This window comes from Leptodactylus fuscus, chromosome 4, assembly GCF_031893055.1.
Source record: "Leptodactylus fuscus isolate aLepFus1 chromosome 4, aLepFus1.hap2, whole genome shotgun sequence".
NCBI classification, from domain to species: domain Eukaryota; kingdom Metazoa; phylum Chordata; class Amphibia; order Anura; family Leptodactylidae; genus Leptodactylus; species Leptodactylus fuscus.
Window position 1 is genome coordinate 222,890,860 of NC_134268.1, and position 22,398 is coordinate 222,913,257.

At 48.4% G+C, this 22,398-nt stretch overlaps 1 protein-coding gene across 1 annotated transcript in view; it reads left to right on the top strand.

Annotated features, from left to right (window-relative positions):
- The first annotated feature begins 3,347 nt into the window (after positions 1 to 3,347).
- Positions 3,348 to 22,398, top strand: part of DHX30 (DExH-box helicase 30) — a 28,975-nt gene continuing 9,924 nt past the window's right edge. Inside the window, exons 1-2 of the mRNA XM_075271848.1 lie at positions 3,348 to 3,504; positions 20,905 to 21,036. Coding sequence (XP_075127949.1) covers positions 3,348 to 3,504; positions 20,905 to 21,036 — 289 coding nt within the window. The remainder of the gene's footprint in view (positions 3,505 to 20,904; positions 21,037 to 22,398) is intronic.

Consider the following 22,398-nt stretch of genomic DNA (forward strand, 5'->3'; position numbering starts at 1 on the left):
CAGCTAGAAAGATTGCACCTCAGTCAACAATCTATCGCATCATCAAGAACTTCAAGGAGAGAGGTTCCATTGTTGGCAAAAAGGCTCCAGGGCGCCCAAGAAAGACCAGCAAGTGCCAGGACCGTCTCTTAAAAGTGTTTCAGCTGCGGGATCGGGCTACCAGCAGTGCAGAGCTTGCTCAGGAATGGCAGCAGGCAGGTGTGAGTGCATCTGCACGCACTGTGAGGCGGAGACTCTTGGAGCAAGGCCTGGTCTCAAGGAGGGCAGCAAAGAAGCCACTTCTCTCCAGAAAAAACATCAGGGACAGACTGATATTCTGCAGAAGGTCCAGGGAGTGACTGCTGAGGACTGGGGTAAAGTCATTTTCTCTGATGAATCCCCTTTTCGATTGTTTGGGACATCTGGAAAACAGCTTATTGGGAGAAGACGAGGTGAGCGCTACCACCAGTCTTGTCTCATGCCAACTGTAAAGCATCCTGAAACCATTCATGTGTGGGGTGGCTTCTCAGCCAAGGGAATCGGCTCTCTCACAGTCTTACCTAAAAACACAGCCATGAATAAAGAATGGGACCAGAATGTCCTCCAAGATCAACTTCTCCCAACCGTCCAAGAGCAGTTTGGCCATCAACAATGCCTTTTCCAGCATGATGGAGCACCTTGCCATAAAGCAAAGGGGAGAACTAAATGGCTCAGGGAACAAAACAGAGAGATTTTGGGTCCATGGCCTGGAAACTCTCCAGATCTTAATCCCATTGAGAACTTGTGGTCAATCATCAAGAGACGGGTGGACAAACAGAAACCTACAAATTCTGACAAAATGCAAGCATTGATTGTGCAAGAATGGACGGCTATCAGTCAGGATTTGGTCCAGAAGGTGATTGAGAGCTGCCAGGGAGAATTGCAGAGTCCTGAAGAAGAAGGGTCAACACTGCAAATATTACACCGCTGCAGTAACTCCTTCTAACTGTCACTATAAGCTTTTATTACTCAGAATATGATTGCAATTCTATTTCTGTATGTGATAAAAACATCTGACAAACACACAGAAACCAGAGGGAGCAGATCATGTGACAAGAGAAGATTTGTGGCATTCTCAAAACTTTTGGCCATGACTGTACATGTCCTCCTATAATACACTCACCTCTACATGTACACCTATAATACACTCACCCCTACATGTACTCCTGTAATACACTCACCTCTACACGTACTCCTATAATACACTCACCCCTACATGTTCTCCTATAATACACCCACCTCTACATGTACTCCTATAATACACTCACCCCTACATGTTCTCCTATAATACACCTACCTCTACATGTACTCCTATAATACACCCACCTCTACATGTACTCCTATAATACACTCACCTCTACATGTACACCTATAATACACTCACCCCTACAAGTACTCCTGTAATACACTCACCTCTACATGTTCTCCTATAATACACTCACCTCTACATGTACACCTATAATACACTCAGCTCTACCTGTACTCCTGTAATACACTCACCTCTACATGTTCTCCTATAATACACTCACCTCTACGTGTACTCCTATAATACACTCACCCCTACATGTTCTCCTATAATACACCCACCTCTACATGTACTCCTATAATACACTCACCCCTACATGTTCTCCTATAATACACCTACCTCTACATGTACTCCTATAATACACCCACCTCTACATGTACTCCTATAATACACCCACCTCTACACGTACTCCTATAATACACTCACCCCTACATGTACTCCTATAATACACCCACCTCTACATGTACTCCTATAATACACTCTCCTCTACATGTACTCCTATAATACACCCACCTCTACACGTACTCCTATAATACACTCACCCCTACATGTACTCCTATAATACACCCACCTCTACACGTACTCCTATAATACACTCACCTCTACATGTACTCCTATAATACACCCACCTCTACACGTACTCCTATAATACACTCACCCCTACATGTACTCCTATAATACACCCACCTCTACATGTCCTCCTGTAATACACTCACCTCTACATGTACTCCTATAATACACCCACCTCTACATGTACTCCTATAATACACTCACCCCTACATGTTCTCCTATAATACACCTACCTCTACATGTACTCCTATAATACACCCACCTCTACATGTCCTCCTATAATACACTCACCTCTACATGTTCTCCTATAATACACTCACCTCTACATGTACTCCTATAATACACTCACCCCTACATGTACTGCTATAATACACTCACCTCTACATGTACTCCTATAATACACTCACCCCTACATGTACTGCTATAATACACTCACCTCTACATGTACTCCTATAATACACTCACCCCTACATGTCCTCCTATAATACACTCACCTCTACATGTACTCCTATAATACACCTACCTCTACATGTCCTCCTATAATACACTCACCTCTACATGTACTCCTATAATACACTCACCTCTACATGTACTCCTATAATACACTCACCTCTACATGTACTCCTATAATACACCCACCTCTACATGTACTCCTATAATACACCCACCTCTACATGTACTCCTATAATACACCCACCTCTACATGTACACCTATAATACACCTACCTCTACATGTACTCCTATAATACACCCACCTCTACATGTCCTCCTATAATACACTCACCTCTACATGTTCTCCTATAATACACTCACCTCTACATGTACTCCTATAATACACTCACCCCTACATGTACTGCTATAATACACTCACCTCTACATGTACTCCTATAATACACTCACCCCTACATGTCCTCCTATAATACACTCACCTCTACATGTACTCCTATAATACACCTACCTCTACATGTCCTCCTATAATACACTCACCTCTACATGTACTCCTATAATACACTCACCTCTACATGTACTCCTATAATACACCCACCTCTACATGTACTCCTATAATACACCTACCTCTACATGTCCTCCTATAATACACCCACCTCTACATGTCCTCCTATAATACACTCACCTCTACATGTACTCCTGTAATACACTCACCTCTACATGTACACCTATAATACACTCACCTCTACATGTACTCCTATAATACACTCACCTCTACATGTACTCCTATAATACACTCACCTCTACATGTACTCCTATAATACACTCACCTCTACATGTTCTCCTATAATACACCCACCTCTACATGTACACCTATAATACATCTACATGTTTAGCATTGTCAGGGGCTGTAGCTGCAGTTCCTCTGGTGGCCGCTGGTCCTCCGCTGTCGCTGCCGCTCACTCTCCTGTCCTCCCTTGTCATTCAGTCTCGGTGCTCATTAGTGATGGCGGCGCCCTCGGTTGTCATGCCGCTGCTCAGCCGGTTGCTGTGCCGGGTCCGGTGGGGCCCTGTCCGGCCTCTGTGTTCAGGGAGACACCGCACTAGGCCGCGGGGGGCAGAAGAAGAGAATCAGCCGCAGCCTGAGGGGGACATGGGGGCAGGTGAGAGAAACCGCCGGGTGTGACCTACAAGTGCGTCCTCCCTGCGGTACCGGCACTGACATGGTGTCCTGTGTGAGCTGTGCCCTGCATGTCACTGGTCACCCTCTGTTCGCCCTGGCACCGCTGCCCTCACACTGGGCATTGACGTCTACTGTCTGGCGCTTTTACTGGTGACCTCCTACTACTCCTCCTGTCATCCTCCTACTACTCCTCCTGTCATCCTCCTACTACTCCTCCTGTCATCCTCCTACTACTCCTCCTACTCCTCCTCCTGTCATCCTCCTACTACTCCTCCTGTCATCCTCCTCCTCCTACTCCTCCTGTCATCCTCCTCCTGTCATCCTCCTACTACTCCTCCTGTCATCCTCCTCCTACTACTCCTCCTGTCATCCTCCTACTACTCCTCCTGTCATCCTCCTACTACTCCTCCTGTCATCCTCCTACTACTACTCCTCCTGTCATCCTCCTACTACTCCTCCTGTCATCCTCCTACTACTCCTCCTGTCATCCTCCTACTACTCCTCCTGTCATCCTCCTCCTACTACTCCTCCTGTCATCCTCCTCCTACTACTCCTCCTGTCATCCTCCTCCTACTACTCCTCCTGTCATCCTCCTACTACTCCTCCTGTCATCCTCCTCCTACTACTCCTCCTGTCATCCTCCTACTACTCCTCCTGTCATCCTCCTACTACTCCTCCTGTCATCCTCCTACTACTCCTCCTGTCATCCTCCTACTACTCCTCCTGTCATCCTCCTACTACTCCTCCTGTCATCCTCCTACTACTCCTCCTGTCATCCTCCTACTACTCCTCCTGTCATCCTCCTACTACTACTCCTCCTGTCATCCTCCTACTACTCCTCCTGTCATCCTCCTACTACTCCTCCTGTCATCCTCCTACTACTCCTCCTGTCATCCTCCTCCTACTACTCCTCCTGTCATCCTCCTCCTACTACTCCTCCTGTCATCCTCCTCCTACTACTCCTCCTGTCATCCTCCTACTACTCCTCCTGTCATCCTCCTCCTACTACTCCTCCTGTCATCCTCCTACTACTCCTCCTGTCATCCTCCTACTACTCCTCCTGTCATCCTCCTACTACTCCTCCTGTCATCCTCCTACTACTCCTCCTGTCATCCTCCTACTACTCCTCCTGTCATCCTCCTACTACTCCTCCTGTCATCCTCCTACTACTCCTCCTGTCATCCTCCTACTACTACTCCTCCTGTCATCCTCCTCCTACTACTCCTCCTGTCATCCTACTCCTACTACTCCTCCTGTCATCCTCCTCCTACTACTCCTCCTGTCATCCTCCTACTACTCCTCCTGTCATCCTCCTCCTACTACTCCTCCTGTCATCCTCCTCCTACTACTCCTCCTGTCATCCTCCTCCTACTACTCCTCCTGTCATGCTCCTCCTACTACTCCTCCTGTCATCCTCCTCCTACTACTCCTCCTGTCATCCTCCTACTACTCCTCCTGTCATCCTCCTCCTACTACTCCTCCTGTCATCCTCCTCCTACTACTCCTCCTGTCATCCTCCTCCTACTACTCCTCCTGTCATCCTCCTCCTACTACTCCTCCTGTCATCCTCCTCCTACTACTCCTCCTGTCATCCTCCTCCTACTACTCCTCCTGTCATCCTCCTCCTACTACTCCTCCTGTCATCCTCCTACTACTCCTCCTGTCATCCTCCTCCTACTACTCCTCCTGTCATCCTCCTACTACTCCTCCTGTCATCCTCCTACTACTCCTCCTGTCATCCTCCTACTACTCCTCCTGTCATCCTCCTACTACTCCTCCTGTCATCCTCCTACTACTCCTCCTGTCATCCTCCTACTACTCCTCCTGTCATCCTCCTACTACTCCTCCTGTCATCCTCCTCCTACTACTCCTCCTGTCATCCTCCTACTACTCCTCCTGTCATCCTCCTCCTACTACTCCTCCTGTCATCCTCCTACTACTCCTCCTGTCATCCTCCTACTACTCCTCCTGTCATCCTCCTACTACTCCTCCTGTCATCCTCCTACTACTCCTCCTGTCATCCTCCTACTACTCCTCCTGTCATCCTCCTACTCCTCCTCCTGTCATCCTCCTACTACTCCTCCTGTCATCCTCCTACTCCTCCTCCTGTCATCCTCCTACTCCTCCTCCTGTCATCCTCCTACTCCTCCTCCTGTCATCCTCCTCCTACTACTCCTCCTGTCATCCTCCTACTACTCCTCCTGTCATCCTCCTACTACTCCTCCTGTCATCCTCCTCCTACTCCTCCTGTCATCCTCCTCCTACTACTCCTCCTGTCATTCTACTACTACTACTACTCCTCCTGTCATCCTCCTACTACTACTCCTGTCATCCTCCTACTACTCCTCCTGTCATCTTACTACTACTACTCCTCCTGTCATCCTCCTACTACTCCTCCTGTCATCTTACTACTACTACTCCTCCTTTCATCCTCCTACTACTCCTCCTGTCATCCTCCTCCTACTACTCCTCCTGTCATCCTCCTACTACTACTCCTCCTGTCATTCTACTACTACTCCTCCTATCATCCTCCTACTACTCCTCCTGTCATCTTACTACTACTACTCCTCCTGTCATCCTCCTACTACTCCTCCTGTCATCTTACTACTACTACTCCTCCTGTCATCTTACTACTACTACTCCTCCTGTCATCCTCCTACTACTCCTCCTGTCATCCTCCTCCTACTACTCCTCCTGTCATTCTACTACTACTACTCCTTCTGTTATCCTACTCCTACTACTCCTCCTGTCATCCTCCTACTACTACTACTCCTGTCATCCTCCTACTCCTACTACTCCTCCTGTAATCTTACTACTACTACTCCTCCTGTCATCCTCCTACTACTCCTCCTGTCATCTTACTACTACTACTCCTTCTGTTATCCTACTCCTACTACTCCTCCTGTCATCTTATTACTACTACTCCTCCTGTCATCCTCCTACTACTCCTCCTGTCATCATCCTACTACTACTCCTCTTGTCATCCTCCTACTCCTACTTCTCCTCCTGTAATCTTACCACTACTACTCCTCCTGTCATCCTCCTACTACTCCTCCTGTCATCCTCCTACTACTCCTCCTGTCATCCTCCTACTACTCCTCCTGTCATCCTCCTACTACTCCTCCTGTCATCCTCCTACTACTCCTCCTCCTGTCATCCTCCTCCTACTACTCCTTCTGTTATCCTCCTACTACTACTCCTCCTGTCATCCTCCTCCTACTACTCCTCCTGTCATCCTCCTACTACTCCTCCTGTCATCCTCCTACTACTCCTCCTGTCATCCTCCTACTACTCCTCCTGTCATCCTCCTACTACTCCTCCTGTCATCCTCCTACTACTCCTCCTGTCATCCTCCTACTACTACGCCTCCTGTCATCCTCCTCCTACTACTCCTCTTGTCATCCTCCTACTACTCCTCCTCCTGTCATCCTCCTCCTACTACTCCTTCTGTTATCCTCCTCCTACTACTCCTCCTGTCATCCTCCTCCTACTACTCCTCCTGTCATCCTCCTACTACTCCTCCTGTCATCCTCCTCCTACTCCTCCTGTCATCCTCCTCCTACTACTCCTCCTGTCATTCTACTACTACTACTCCTTCTGTTATCCTACTCCTACTACTCCTCCTGTCATCTTATTACTACTACTCCTCCTGTCATCCTCCTACTACTCCTCCTGTCATCCTCCTACTACTACTCCTCTTGTCATCCTCCTACTCCTACTACTCCTCCTGTAATCTTACTACTACTACTCCTCCTGTCATCCTCCTACTACTCCTCCTGTCATCTTACTACTACTACTCCTCCTGTCATCTTACTACTACTACTCCTCCTGTCATCCTCCTACTACTCCTCCTGTCATCTTACTACTACTACTCCTCCTGTCATCCTCCTACTACTCCTCCTGTCATCCTACTACTACTCCTCCTGTCATCCTCCTACTACTCCTCCTGTCATCTTACTACTACTACTCCTCCTGTCATCCTCCTACTACTCCTCCTGTCATCTTACTACTACTACTCCTCCTGTCATCCTCCTACTACTCCTCCTGTCATCCTCCTACTACTCCTCCTGTCATCCTCCTACTCCTCCTCCTGTCATCCTCCTACTACTACTCCTTCTGTTATCCTCCTCCTACTACTCCTCCTGTCATCCTCCTACTACTACACCTCCTGTCATCCTCCTACTACTCCTCCTGTCATCCTCCTCCTACTACTCCTCCTGTCATCCTCCTACTACTCCTCCTGTCATCCTCCTCCTACTACTCCTCCTGTCATCCTCCTCCTACTACTCCTCCTGTCATCCTCCTCCTCCTACTCCTCCTGTCATCCTCCTACTACTACTCCTCCTGTCATTCTACTACTACTACTCCTCCTATCATCCTCCTACTACTACTCCTGTCATCTTACTACTACTACTCCTCCTGTCATCCTCCTACTACTCCTCCTGTCATCCTCCTACTACTACTCTTCCTGTCATCCTCCTACTACTCCTCCTGTCATCCTCCTACTACTCCTCCTGTCATCCTCCTACTACTCCTCCTGTCATCCTCCTCCTACTACTCCTCCTGTCATCCTCCTACTACTCCTCCTGTCATCCTCCTACTACTCCTCCTGTCATCCTCCTCCTACTACTCCTCCTGTCATCCTCCTCCTCCTACTCCTCCTGTCATCCTCCTACTACTACTCCTCCTGTCATTCTACTACTACTACTCCTCCTATCATCCTCCTACTACTACTCCTGTCATCTTACTACTACTACTCCTCCTGTCATCCTCCTACTACTCCTCCTGTCATCCTCCTACTACTACTCTTCCTGTCATCCTCCTACTACTCCTCCTGTCATCCTCCTACTACTCCTCCTGTCATCCTCCTACTACTCCTCCTGTCATCCTCCTCCTACTACTCCTCCTGTCATCCTCCTACTACTCCTCCTGTCATCCTCCTACTACTCCTCCTGTCATCCTCCTACTACTCCTCCTGTCATCTTACTACTACTACTCTTCCTGTCATCCTCCTACTACTCCTCCTGTCATCCTCCTCCTACTACTCCTCCTGTCATTCTACTACTACTACTCCTTCTGTTATCCTACTACTACTACTCCTCCTGTCATCCTCCTACTCCTACTACTCCTCCTGTAATCTTACTACTACTACTCCTCCTGTCATCCTCCTACTACTCCTCCTGTCATCTTACTACTACTACTCCTTCTGTTATCCTACTCCTACTACTCCTCCTGTCATCTTATTACTACTACTCCTCCTGTCATCCTCCTACTACTCCTCCTGTCATCATCCTACTACTACTCCTCTTGTCATCCTCCTACTCCTACTTCTCCTCCTGTAATCTTACCACTACTACTACTCCTGTCATCCTCCTACTACTCCTCCTGTCATCCTCCTACTACTCCTCCTGTCATCCTCCTACTACTCCTCCTGTCATCCTCCTACTACTCCTCCTCCTGTCATCCTCCTCCTACTCCTCCTCCTGTCATCCTCCTCCTACTACTCCTTCTGTTATCCTCCTACTACTACTCCTCCTGTCATCCTCCTCCTACTACTCCTCCTGTCATCCTCCTACTACTCCTCCTGTCATCCTCCTACTACTACTCCTGTCATCCTCCTACTACTCATCCTGTCATCCTCCTACTACTACGCCTCCTGTCATCCTCCTCCTACTACTCCTCTTGTCATCCTCCTACTACTCCTCCTCCTGTCATCCTCCTACTACTACTCCTTCTGTTATCCTCCTCCTACTACTCCTCCTGTCATCCTCCTCCTACTACTCCTCCTGTCATCCTCCTACTACTCCTCCTGTCATCCTCCTCCTACTCCTCCTGTCATCCTCCTCCTACTACTCCTCCTGTCATTCTACTACTACTACTCCTTCTGTTATCCTACTCCTACTACTCCTCCTGTCATCTTATTACTACTACTCCTCCTGTCATCCTCCTACTACTCCTCCTGTCATCCTCCTACTACTACTCCTCTTGTCATCCTCCTACTCCTACTACTCCTCCTGTAATCTTACTACTACTACTCCTCCTGTCATCCTCCTACTACTCCTCCTGTCATCTTACTACTACTACTCCTCCTGTCATCCTCCTACTACTCCTCCTGTCATCTTACTACTACTACTCCTCCTGTCATCCTCCTACTACTCCTCCTGTCATCCTACTACTACTCCTCCTGTCATCCTCCTACTACTCCTCCTGTCATCTTACTACTACTACTCCTCCTGTCATCCTCCTACTACTCCTCCTGTCATCTTACTACTACTACTCCTCCTGTCATCCTCCTACTACTCCTCCTGTCATCCTCCTACTACTCCTCCTGTCATCCTCCTACTCCTCCTCCTGTCATCCTCCTACTACTACTCCTTCTGTTATCCTCCTCCTACTACTCCTCCTGTCATCCTCCTACTACTACACCTCCTGTCATCCTCCTACTACTCCTCCTGTCATCCTCCTCCTACTACTCCTCCTGTCATCCTCCTACTACTCCTCCTGTCATCCTCCTCCTCCTACTCCTCCTGTCATCCTCCTACTACTACTCCTCCTGTCATTCTACTACTACTACTACTCCTCCTATCATCCTCCTACTACTACTCCTGTCATCTTACTACTACTACTCCTCCTGTCATCCTCCTACTACTACTCCTGTCATCCTCCTACTACTACTCTTCCTGTCATCCTCCTACTACTCCTCCTGTCATCCTCCTACTACTCCTCCTGTCATCCTCCTCCTACTACTCCTCCTGTCATCCTCCTACTACTCCTCCTGTCATCCTCCTACTACTCCTCCTGTCATCCTCCTCCTACTACTCCTCCTGTCATCCTCCTCCTCCTACTCCTCCTGTCATCCTCCTACTACTACTCCTCCTGTCATTCTACTACTACTACTCCTCCTATCATCCTCCTACTACTACTCCTGTCATCTTACTACTACTACTCCTCCTGTCATCCTCCTACTACTCCTCCTGTCATCCTCCTACTACTACTCTTCCTGTCATCCTCCTACTACTCCTCCTGTCATCCTCCTACTACTCCTCCTGTCATCCTCCTACTACTCCTCCTGTCATCCTCCTCCTACTACTCCTCCTGTCATCCTCCTACTACTCCTCCTGTCATCCTCCTACTACTCCTCCTGTCATCCTCCTCCTACTACTCCTCCTGTCATCCTCCTCCTCCTACTCCTCCTGTCATCCTCCTACTACTACTCCTCCTGTCATCCTCCTACTACTACTCCTCCTGTCATTCTACTACTACTACTCCTCCTATCATCCTCCTACTACTACTCCTGTCATCTTACTACTACTACTACTCCTGTCATCCTCCTACTACTCCTCCTGTCATCTTACTACTACTACTCCTCCTGTCATCCTCCTACTACTCCTCCTGTCATCTTACTACTACTACTCTTCCTGTCATCCTCCTACTACTCCTCCTGTCATCCTCCTCCTACTACTCCTCCTGTCATTCTACTACTACTACTCCTTCTGTTATCCTACTACTACTACTCCTCCTGTCATCCTCCTACTACTACTCCTCCTGTCATCCTCCTACTCCTACTACTCCTCCTGTCATCCTCCTACTCCTACTACTCCTCCTGTAATCTTACTACTACTACTCCTCCTGTAATCTTACTACTACTACTCCTCCTGTCATCCTCCTACTACTACTCCTCTTGTCATCCTCCTACTCCTACTACTCCTCCTGTAATCTTACTACTACTACTCCTCCTGTCATCCTCCTACTACTCCTCCTGTCATCCTCCTACTACTCCTCCTGTCATCCTCTTACTACTCCTCCTCCTGTCATCCTCCTACTACTCCTCCTGTCATCCTCTTACTACTCCTCCTCCTGTCATCCTCCTACTACTCCTCCTGTCATCCTCTTACTACTCCTCCTCCTGTCATCCTCCTACTACTCCTCCTGTCATCCTCTTACTACTCCTCCTCCTGTCATCCTCCTACTACTCCTCCTGTCATCCTCTTACTACTCCTCCTCCTGTCATCCTCCTCCTACTACTCCTTCTGTTATCCTCCTACTACTACTCCTCCTGTCATCCTCCTCCTACTACTCCTCCTGTCATCCTCCTACTACTCCTCCTGTCATCCTCCTACTACTCCTCCTGTCATCCTCCTACTACTACGCCTCCTGTCATCCTCCTACTACTACGCCTCCTGTCATCCTCCTCCTACTACTCCTCTTGTCATCCTCCTACTACTCCTCCTCCTGTCATCCTCCTCCTACTACTCCTCCTGTCATCCTCCTACTACTCCTCCTGTCATCCTCCTCCTACTCCTCCTGTCATCCTCCTCCTACTACTCCTCCTGTCATTCTACTACTACTACTCCTTCTGTTATCCTACTCCTACTACTCCTCCTGTCATCTTATTACTACTACTCCTCCTGTCATCCTCCTACTACTCCTCCTGTCATCCTCCTACTACTACTCCTCTTGTCATCCTCCTACTCCTACGACTCCTCCTGTAATCTTACTACTACTACTCCTCCTGTCATCCTCCTACTACTCCTCCTGTCATCCTCCTACTACTCCTCCTGTCATCCTCCTACTACTCCTCCTGTCATCCTCCTACTACTCCTCCTGTCATCCTCCTACTACTCCTCCTGTCATCCTCCTACTACTCCTCCTGTCATCCTCCTCCTACTACTCCTCCTGTCATCCTCCTACTACTCCTCCTGTCATCCTCCTCCTACTACTCCTCCTGTCATCCTCCTACTACTCCTCCTGTCATCCTCCTACTACTCCTCCTGTCATCCTCCTACTACTCCTCCTGTCATCCTCCTACTACTCCTCCTGTCATCCTCCTACTACTCCTCCTGTCATCCTCCTACTCCTCCTCCTGTCATCCTCCTACTACTCCTCCTGTCATCCTCCTACTCCTCCTCCTGTCATCCTCCTACTCCTCCTCCTGTCATCCTCCTACTCCTCCTCCTGTCATCCTCCTCCTACTACTCCTCCTGTCATCCTCCTACTACTCCTCCTGTCATCCTCCTACTACTCCTCCTGTCATCCTCCTCCTACTCCTCCTGTCATCCTCCTCCTACTACTCCTCCTGTCATTCTACTACTACTACTACTCCTCCTGTCATCCTCCTACTACTACTCCTGTCATCCTCCTACTACTCCTCCTGTCATCTTACTACTACTACTCCTCCTGTCATCCTCCTACTACTCCTCCTGTCATCTTACTACTACTACTCCTCCTTTCATCCTCCTACTACTCCTCCTGTCATCCTCCTCCTACTACTCCTCCTGTCATCCTCCTACTACTACTCCTCCTGTCATTCTACTACTACTCCTCCTATCATCCTCCTACTACTCCTCCTGTCATCTTACTACTACTACTCCTCCTGTCATCCTCCTACTACTCCTCCTGTCATCTTACTACTACTACTCCTCCTGTCATCTTACTACTACTACTCCTCCTGTCATCCTCCTACTACTCCTCCTGTCATCCTCCTCCTACTACTCCTCCTGTCATTCTACTACTACTACTCCTTCTGTTATCCTACTCCTACTACTCCTCCTGTCATCCTCCTACTACTACTACTCCTGTCATCCTCCTACTCCTACTACTCCTCCTGTAATCTTACTACTACTACTCCTCCTGTCATCCTCCTACTACTCCTCCTGTCATCTTACTACTACTACTCCTTCTGTTATCCTACTCCTACTACTCCTCCTGTCATCTTATTACTACTACTCCTCCTGTCATCCTCCTACTACTCCTCCTGTCATCATCCTACTACTACTCCTCTTGTCATCCTCCTACTCCTACTTCTCCTCCTGTAATCTTACCACTACTACTCCTCCTGTCATCCTCCTACTACTCCTCCTGTCATCCTCCTACTACTCCTCCTGTCATCCTCCTACTACTCCTCCTGTCATCCTCCTACTACTCCTCCTGTCATCCTCCTACTACTCCTCCTCCTGTCATCCTCCTCCTACTACTCCTTCTGTTATCCTCCTACTACTACTCCTCCTGTCATCCTCCTCCTACTACTCCTCCTGTCATCCTCCTACTACTCCTCCTGTCATCCTCCTACTACTCCTCCTGTCATCCTCCTACTACTCCTCCTGTCATCCTCCTACTACTCCTCCTGTCATCCTCCTACTACTCCTCCTGTCATCCTCCTACTACTACGCCTCCTGTCATCCTCCTCCTACTACTCCTCTTGTCATCCTCCTACTACTCCTCCTCCTGTCATCCTCCTCCTACTACTCCTTCTGTTATCCTCCTCCTACTACTCCTCCTGTCATCCTCCTCCTACTACTCCTCCTGTCATCCTCCTACTACTCCTCCTGTCATCCTCCTCCTACTCCTCCTGTCATCCTCCTCCTACTACTCCTCCTGTCATTCTACTACTACTACTCCTTCTGTTATCCTACTCCTACTACTCCTCCTGTCATCTTATTACTACTACTCCTCCTGTCATCCTCCTACTACTCCTCCTGTCATCCTCCTACTACTACTCCTCTTGTCATCCTCCTACTCCTACTACTCCTCCTGTAATCTTACTACTACTACTCCTCCTGTCATCCTCCTACTACTCCTCCTGTCATCTTACTACTACTACTCCTCCTGTCATCTTACTACTACTACTCCTCCTGTCATCCTCCTACTACTCCTCCTGTCATCTTACTACTACTACTCCTCCTGTCATCCTCCTACTACTCCTCCTGTCATCCTACTACTACTCCTCCTGTCATCCTCCTACTACTCCTCCTGTCATCTTACTACTACTACTCCTCCTGTCATCCTCCTACTACTCCTCCTGTCATCTTACTACTACTACTCCTCCTGTCATCCTCCTACTACTCCTCCTGTCATCCTCCTACTACTCCTCCTGTCATCCTCCTACTCCTCCTCCTGTCATCCTCCTACTACTACTCCTTCTGTTATCCTCCTCCTACTACTCCTCCTGTCATCCTCCTACTACTACACCTCCTGTCATCCTCCTACTACTCCTCCTGTCATCCTCCTCCTACTACTCCTCCTGTCATCCTCCTACTACTCCTCCTGTCATCCTCCTCCTACTACTCCTCCTGTCATCCTCCTCCTACTACTCCTCCTGTCATCCTCCTCCTCCTACTCCTCCTGTCATCCTCCTACTACTACTCCTCCTGTCATTCTACTACTACTACTCCTCCTATCATCCTCCTACTACTACTCCTGTCATCTTACTACTACTACTCCTCCTGTCATCCTCCTACTACTCCTCCTGTCATCCTCCTACTACTACTCTTCCTGTCATCCTCCTACTACTACTCCTGTCATCCTCCTACTACTCCTCCTGTCATCCTCCTACTACTCCTCCTGTCATCCTCCTACTACTCCTCCTGTCATCCTCCTACTACTCCTCCTCCTGTCATCCTCCTCCTACTCCTCCTCCTGTCATCCTCCTCCTACTACTCCTTCTGTTATCCTCCTACTACTACTCCTCCTGTCATCCTCCTCCTACTACTCCTCCTGTCATCCTCCTACTACTCCTCCTGTCATCCTCCTACTACTCCTCCTGTCATCCTCCTACTACTACTCCTGTCATCCTCCTACTACTCATCCTGTCATCCTCCTACTACTACGCCTCCTGTCATCCTCCTCCTACTACTCCTCTTGTCATCCTCCTACTACTCCTCCTCCTGTCATCCTCCTACTACTACTCCTTCTGTTATCCTCCTCCTACTACTCCTCCTGTCATCCTCCTCCTACTACTCCTCCTGTCATCCTCCTACTACTCCTCCTGTCATCCTCCTCCTACTCCTCCTGTCATCCTCCTCCTACTACTCCTCCTGTCATTCTACTACTACTACTCCTTCTGTTATCCTACTCCTACTACTCCTCCTGTCATCTTATTACTACTACTCCTCCTGTCATCCTCCTACTACTCCTCCTGTCATCCTCCTACTACTACTCCTCTTGTCATCCTCCTACTCCTACTACTCCTCCTGTAATCTTACTACTACTACTCCTCCTGTCATCCTCCTACTACTCCTCCTGTCATCTTACTACTACTACTCCTCCTGTCATCCTCCTACTACTCCTCCTGTCATCTTACTACTACTACTCCTCCTGTCATCCTCCTACTACTCCTCCTGTCATCCTACTACTACTCCTCCTGTCATCCTCCTACTACTCCTCCTGTCATCTTACTACTACTACTCCTCCTGTCATCCTCCTACTACTCCTCCTGTCATCTTACTACTACTACTCCTCCTGTCATCCTCCTACTACTCCTCCTGTCATCCTCCTACTACTCCTCCTGTCATCCTCCTACTCCTCCTCCTGTCATCCTCCTACTACTACTCCTTCTGTTATCCTCCTCCTACTACTCCTCCTGTCATCCTCCTACTACTACACCTCCTGTCATCCTCCTACTACTCCTCCTGTCATCCTCCTCCTACTACTCCTCCTGTCATCCTCCTACTACTCCTCCTGTCATCCTCCTCCTCCTACTCCTCCTGTCATCCTCCTACTACTACTCCTCCTGTCATTCTACTACTACTACTACTCCTCCTATCATCCTCCTACTACTACTCCTGTCATCTTACTACTACTACTCCTCCTGTCATCCTCCTACTACTACTCCTGTCATCCTCCTACTACTACTCTTCCTGTCATCCTCCTACTACTCCTCCTGTCATCCTCCTACTACTCCTCCTGTCATCCTCCTCCTACTACTCCTCCTGTCATCCTCCTACTACTCCTCCTGTCATCCTCCTACTACTCCTCCTGTCATCCTCCTCCTACTACTCCTCCTGTCATCCTCCTCCTCCTACTCCTCCTGTCATCCTCCTACTACTACTCCTCCTGTCATTCTACTACTACTACTCCTCCTATCATCCTCCTACTACTACTCCTGTCATCTTACTACTACTACTCCTCCTGTCATCCTCCTACTACTCCTCCTGTCATCCTCCTACTACTACTCTTCCTGTCATCCTCCTACTACTCCTCCTGTCATCCTCCTACTACTCCTCCTGTCATCCTCCTACTACTCCTCCTGTCATCCTCCTCCTACTACTCCTCCTGTCATCCTCCTACTACTCCTCCTGTCATCCTCCTACTACTCCTCCTGTCATCCTCCTCCTACTACTCCTCCTGTCATCCTCCTCCTCCTACTCCTCCTGTCATCCTCCTACTACTACTCCTCCTGTCATCCTCCTACTACTACTCCTCCTGTCATTCTACTACTACTACTCCTCCTATCATCCTCCTACTACTACTCCTGTCATCTTACTACTACTACTACTCCTGTCATCCTCCTACTACTCCTCCTGTCATCTTACTACTACTACTCCTCCTGTCATCCTCCTACTACTCCTCCTGTCATCTTACTACTACTACTCTTCCTGTCATCCTCCTACTACTCCTCCTGTCATCCTCCTCCTACTACTCCTCCTGTCATTCTACTACTACTACTCCTTCTGTTATCCTACTACTACTACTCCTCCTGTCATCCTCCTACTACTACTCCTCCTGTCATCCTCCTACTCCTACTACTCCTCCTGTCATCCTCCTACTCCTACTACTCCTCCTGTAATCTTACTACTACTACTCCTCCTGTAATCTTACTACTACTACTCCTCCTGTCATCCTCCTACTACTACTCCTCTTGTCATCCTCCTACTCCTACTACTCCTCCTGTAATCTTACTACTACTACTCCTCCTGTCATCCTCCTACTACTCCTCCTGTCATCCTCCTACTACTCCTCCTGTCATCCTCTTACTACTCCTCCTCCTGTCATCCTCCTACTACTCCTCCTGTCATCCTCTTACTACTCCTCCTCCTGTCATCCTCCTACTACTCCTCCTGTCATCCTCTTACTACTCCTCCTCCTGTCATCCTCCTACTACTCCTCCTGTCATCCTCTTACTACTCCTCCTCCTGTCATCCTCCTACTACTCCTCCTGTCATCCTCTTACTACTCCTCCTCCTGTCATCCTCCTCCTACTACTCCTTCTGTTATCCTCCTACTACTACTCCTCCTGTCATCCTCCTCCTACTACTCCTCCTGTCATCCTCCTACTACTCCTCCTGTCATCCTCCTACTACTCCTCCTGTCATCCTCCTACTACTACGCCTCCTGTCATCCTCCTACTACTACGCCTCCTGTCATCCTCCTCCTACTACTCCTCTTGTCATCCTCCTACTACTCCTCCTCCTGTCATCCTCCTCCTACTACTCCTCCTGTCATCCTCCTACTACTCCTCCTGTCATCCTCCTCCTACTCCTCCTGTCATCCTCCTCCTACTCCTCCTGTCATCCTCCTCCTACTACTCCTCCTGTCATTCTACTACTACTACTCCTTCTGTTATCCTACTCCTACTACTCCTCCTGTCATCTTATTACTACTACTCCTCCTGTCATCCTCCTACTACTCCTCCTGTCATCCTCCTACTACTACTCCTCTTGTCATCCTCCTACTCCTACGACTCCTCCTGTAATCTTACTACTACTACTCCTCCTGTCATCCTCCTACTACTTCTCCTGTCATCTTACTACTACTACTCCTCCTGTCATCCTCCTACTACTCCTCCTGTCATCTTACTACTACTACTACTCCTCCTGTCATCCTCCTACTACTCCTCCTGTCATCCTACTACTACTCCTCCTGTCATCCTCCTACTACTCCTCCTGTCATCTTACTACTACTACTCCTCCTGTCATCCTCCTACTACTCCTCCTGTCATCTTACTACTACTACTCCTCCTGTCATCCTCCTACTACTCCTCCTGTCATCCTCCTACTACTCCTCCTGTCATCCTCCTACTCCTCCTCCTGTCATCTTACTACTACTACTCCTCCTGTTATCCTCCTCCTACTACTCCTCCTGTCATCCTCCTACTACTACACCTCCTGTCATCCTCCTACTACTCCTCCTGTCATCCTCCTCCTACTACTCCTCCTGTCATCCTCCTACTACTCCTCCTGTCATCCTCCTACTACTCCTCCTGTCATCCTCCTCCTACTACTCCTCCTGTCATCCTCCTCCTCCTACTCCTCCTGTCATCCTCCTACTACTACTCCTCCTGTCATTCTACTACTACTACTCCTCCTATCATCCTCCTACTACTACTCCTGTCATCTTACTACTACTACTCCTCCTGTCATCCTCCTACTACTCCTCCTGTCATCCTCCTACTACTACTCTTCCTGTCATCCTCCTACTACTCCTCCTGTCATCCTCCTACTACTCCTCCTGTCATCCTCCTACTACTCCTCCTGTCATCCTCCTCCTACTACTCCTCCTGTCATCCTCCTACTACTCCTCCTGTCATCCTCCTCCTCCTACTCCTCCTGTCATCCTCCTACTACTACTCCTCCTGTCATTCTACTACTACTACTCCTCCTATCATCCTCCTACTACTACTCCTGTCATCTTACTACTACTACTCCTCCTGTCATCCTCCTACTACTCCTCCTGTCATCCTCCTACTACTACTCTTCCTGTCATCCTCCTACTACTCCTCCTGTCATCCTCCTACTACTCCTCCTGTCATCCTCCTACTACTCCTCCTGTCATCCTCCTACTACTCCTCCTGTCATCCTCCTCCTACTACTCCTCCTGTCATCCTCCTACTACTCCTCCTGTCATCCTCCTCCTACTCCTCCTCCTGTCATCCTCCTCCTACTACTCCTCCTGTCATCCTCCTCCTACTACTCCTCCTGTCATCCTCCTCCTCCTACTCCTCCTGTCATCCTCCTACTACTACTCCTCCTGTCATCCTCCTACTACTACTCCTCCTGTCATTCTACTACTACTACTCCTCCTATCATCCTCCTACTACTACTCCTGTCATCTTACTACTACTACTACTCCTGTCATCCTCCTACTACTCCTCCTGTCATCTTACTACTACTACTCCTCCTGTCATCCTCCTACTACTACTCCTGTCATCTTACTACTACTACTACTCCTGTCATCCTCCTACTACTCCTCCTGTCATTCTACTACTACTACTCCTCCTATCATCCTCCTACTACTACTCCTGTCATCTTACTACTACTACTACTCCTGTCATCCTCCTACTACTCCTCCTGTCATTCTACTACTACTACTCCTCCTATCATCCTCCTACTACTACTCCTGTCATCTTACTACTACTACTACTCCTGTCATCCTCCTACTACTCCTCCTGTCATCTTACTACTACTACTCTTCCTGTCATCCTCCTACTACTCCTCCTGTCATCCTCCTCCTACTACTCCTCCTGTCATTCTACTACTACTACTCCTTCTGTTATCCTACTACTACTACTCCTCCTGTCATCCTCCTACTACTACTCCTCCTGTCATCCTCCTACTCCTACTACTCCTCCTGTCATCCTCCTACTCCTACTACTCCTCCTGTAATCTTACTACTACTACTCCTCCTGTCATCCTCCTACTACTACTCCTCGTGTCATCCTCCTACTCCTCCTCCTGTAATCTTACTACTACTACTCCTCCTGTCATCCTCCTACTACTCCTCCTGTCATCCTCCTACTACTCCTCCTGTCATCCTCTTACTACTCTTCCTCCTGTCATCCTCCTACTACTCCTCCTGTCATCCTCTTACTACTCCTCCTCCTGTCATCCTCCTACTACTCCTCCTGTCATCCTCTTACTACTCCTCCTCCTGTCATCCTCCTACTACTCCTCCTGTCATCCTCTTACTGCTCCTCCTCCTGTCATCCTCCTACTACTACTCCTGTCATCCTCTTACTAATCCTCCTCCTGTCATCCTCCTACTACTCCTCCTGTCATCCTCCTCCTACTACTCCTCCTGTCATCCTCCTACTACTACTCCTTCTGTTATCCTCCTACTACTACTCCTCCTGTCATCCTCCTCCTACTACTCCTCCTGTCATCCTCTTACTACTCCTCCTCCTGTCATCCTCCTACTACTCCTCCTGTCATCCTCTTACTGCTCCTCCTCCTGTCATCCTCCTACTACTACTCCTGTCATCCTCTTACTAATCCTCCTCCTGTCATCCTCCTACTACTCCTCCTGTCATCCTCCTCCTACTACTCCTGTCATCCTCCTCCTACTACTCCTCCTGTCATCCTCCTACTACTACTCCTTCTGTTATCCTCCTACTACTACTCCTCCTGTCATCCTCCTCCTACTACTCCTCCTGTCATCCTCTCTCAAACCCAAACACACTGGGACAGGTCAGAGGTCATCGCTGCACCCTGTCCTCAAGTAGTTACCCACAATGCATCACTCTGCCCTTTATACCTGTAGGCCCAGATGGGTGACCGCTCCGACAACTTTGTTTATATCCTCACAACCAGGACTTGTTCATAGAGTGTCAGCTGTTGTGGTCGGGTCATCTCCGCGTCTCCTAATTATTTGTGGTTTCCCTCAATAGATAAAGATCTTCTGAGACAATTCCCAGCACCAAAGAACTTACTACACAGTGTCCTGAGCCAGAACCTGCGCACGTCACATATACAGGACAAGCTCAGCTACATCCACAGCAACAGCGGCAGACACAAGGCAAGTACCACAGAGACCCCCCCGCCCCAATACATGGAACAGTCCTCACAAGGATCATCCAAATCTGTAGGGAGCGCAGCTCTGGAGTATAATACAGGATAAGTAATGTAATGTATGTACACAGTGACTGTACCAGCAGAATAGTGAGTGCAGCTCTGGAGTATAATACAGGATAAGTAATGTAATGTATGTACACAGTGACTGTACCAGCAGAATAGTGAGCGCAGCTCTGGAGTATAATACAGGATAAGTAATGTAATGTATGTGCACAGTGACTGTACCAGCAGAATAGTGAGCGCAGCTCTGGAGTATAATACAGGATAAGTAATGTAATGTATGTACACAGTGACTGCACCAGCAGAATAGTGAGCGCAGCTCTGGAGTATAATACAGGATAAGTAATGTAATGTATGTACACAGTGACTGCACCAGCAGAATAGTGAGCGCAGCTCTGGAGTATAATACAGGATAAGTAATGTAATGTATGTGCACAGTGACTGTACCAGCAGAATAGTGAGCGCAGCTCTGGAGTATAATACAGGATAAGTAATGTAATGTATGTACACAGTGACTGTACCAGCAGAATAGTGAGCGCAGCTCTGGAGTATAGTACAGGATAAGTAATGTAATGTATGTACACAGTGACTGTACCAGCAGAATAGTGAGCGCAGCTCTGGAGTATAATACAGGATAAGTAATGTAATGTATGTACACAGTGACTGCACCAGCAGAATAGTGAGCGCAGCTCTGGAGTATAATACAGGATAAGTAATGTAATGTATGTACACAGTGACTGCACCAGCAGAATAGTGAGCGCAGCTCTGGAGTATAATACAGGATAAGTAATGTAATGTATGTACACAGTGACTGTACCAGCAGAATAGTGAGCGCAGCTCTGGGGTATAATACAGGATAAGTAATGTAATGTATGTACACAGTGACTACACCAGCAGAATAGTGAGCACAGCTCTGGAGTATAATGCAGAATAAGTAATGTAATGTATGTACACAGTGACTGCACCAGCAGAATAGTGAGCGCAGCTCTGGAGTATAATACAGGATAAGTAATGTAATGTATGTACACAGTGACTGTACCAGCAGAATAGTGAGCGCAGCTCTGGGGTATAATACAGGATAAGTAATGTAATGTATGTACACAGTGACTGTACCAGCAGAATAGTGAGCACAGCTCTGGAGTATAATACAGGATAAGTAATGTAATGTATGTACACAGTGACTGTACCAGCAGAATAGTGAGCGCAGCTCTGGAGTATAATACAGGATAAGTAATGTAATGTATGTACACAGTGACTGTACCAGCAGAATAGTGAGCGCAGCTCTGGAGTATAATACAGGATAAGTAATG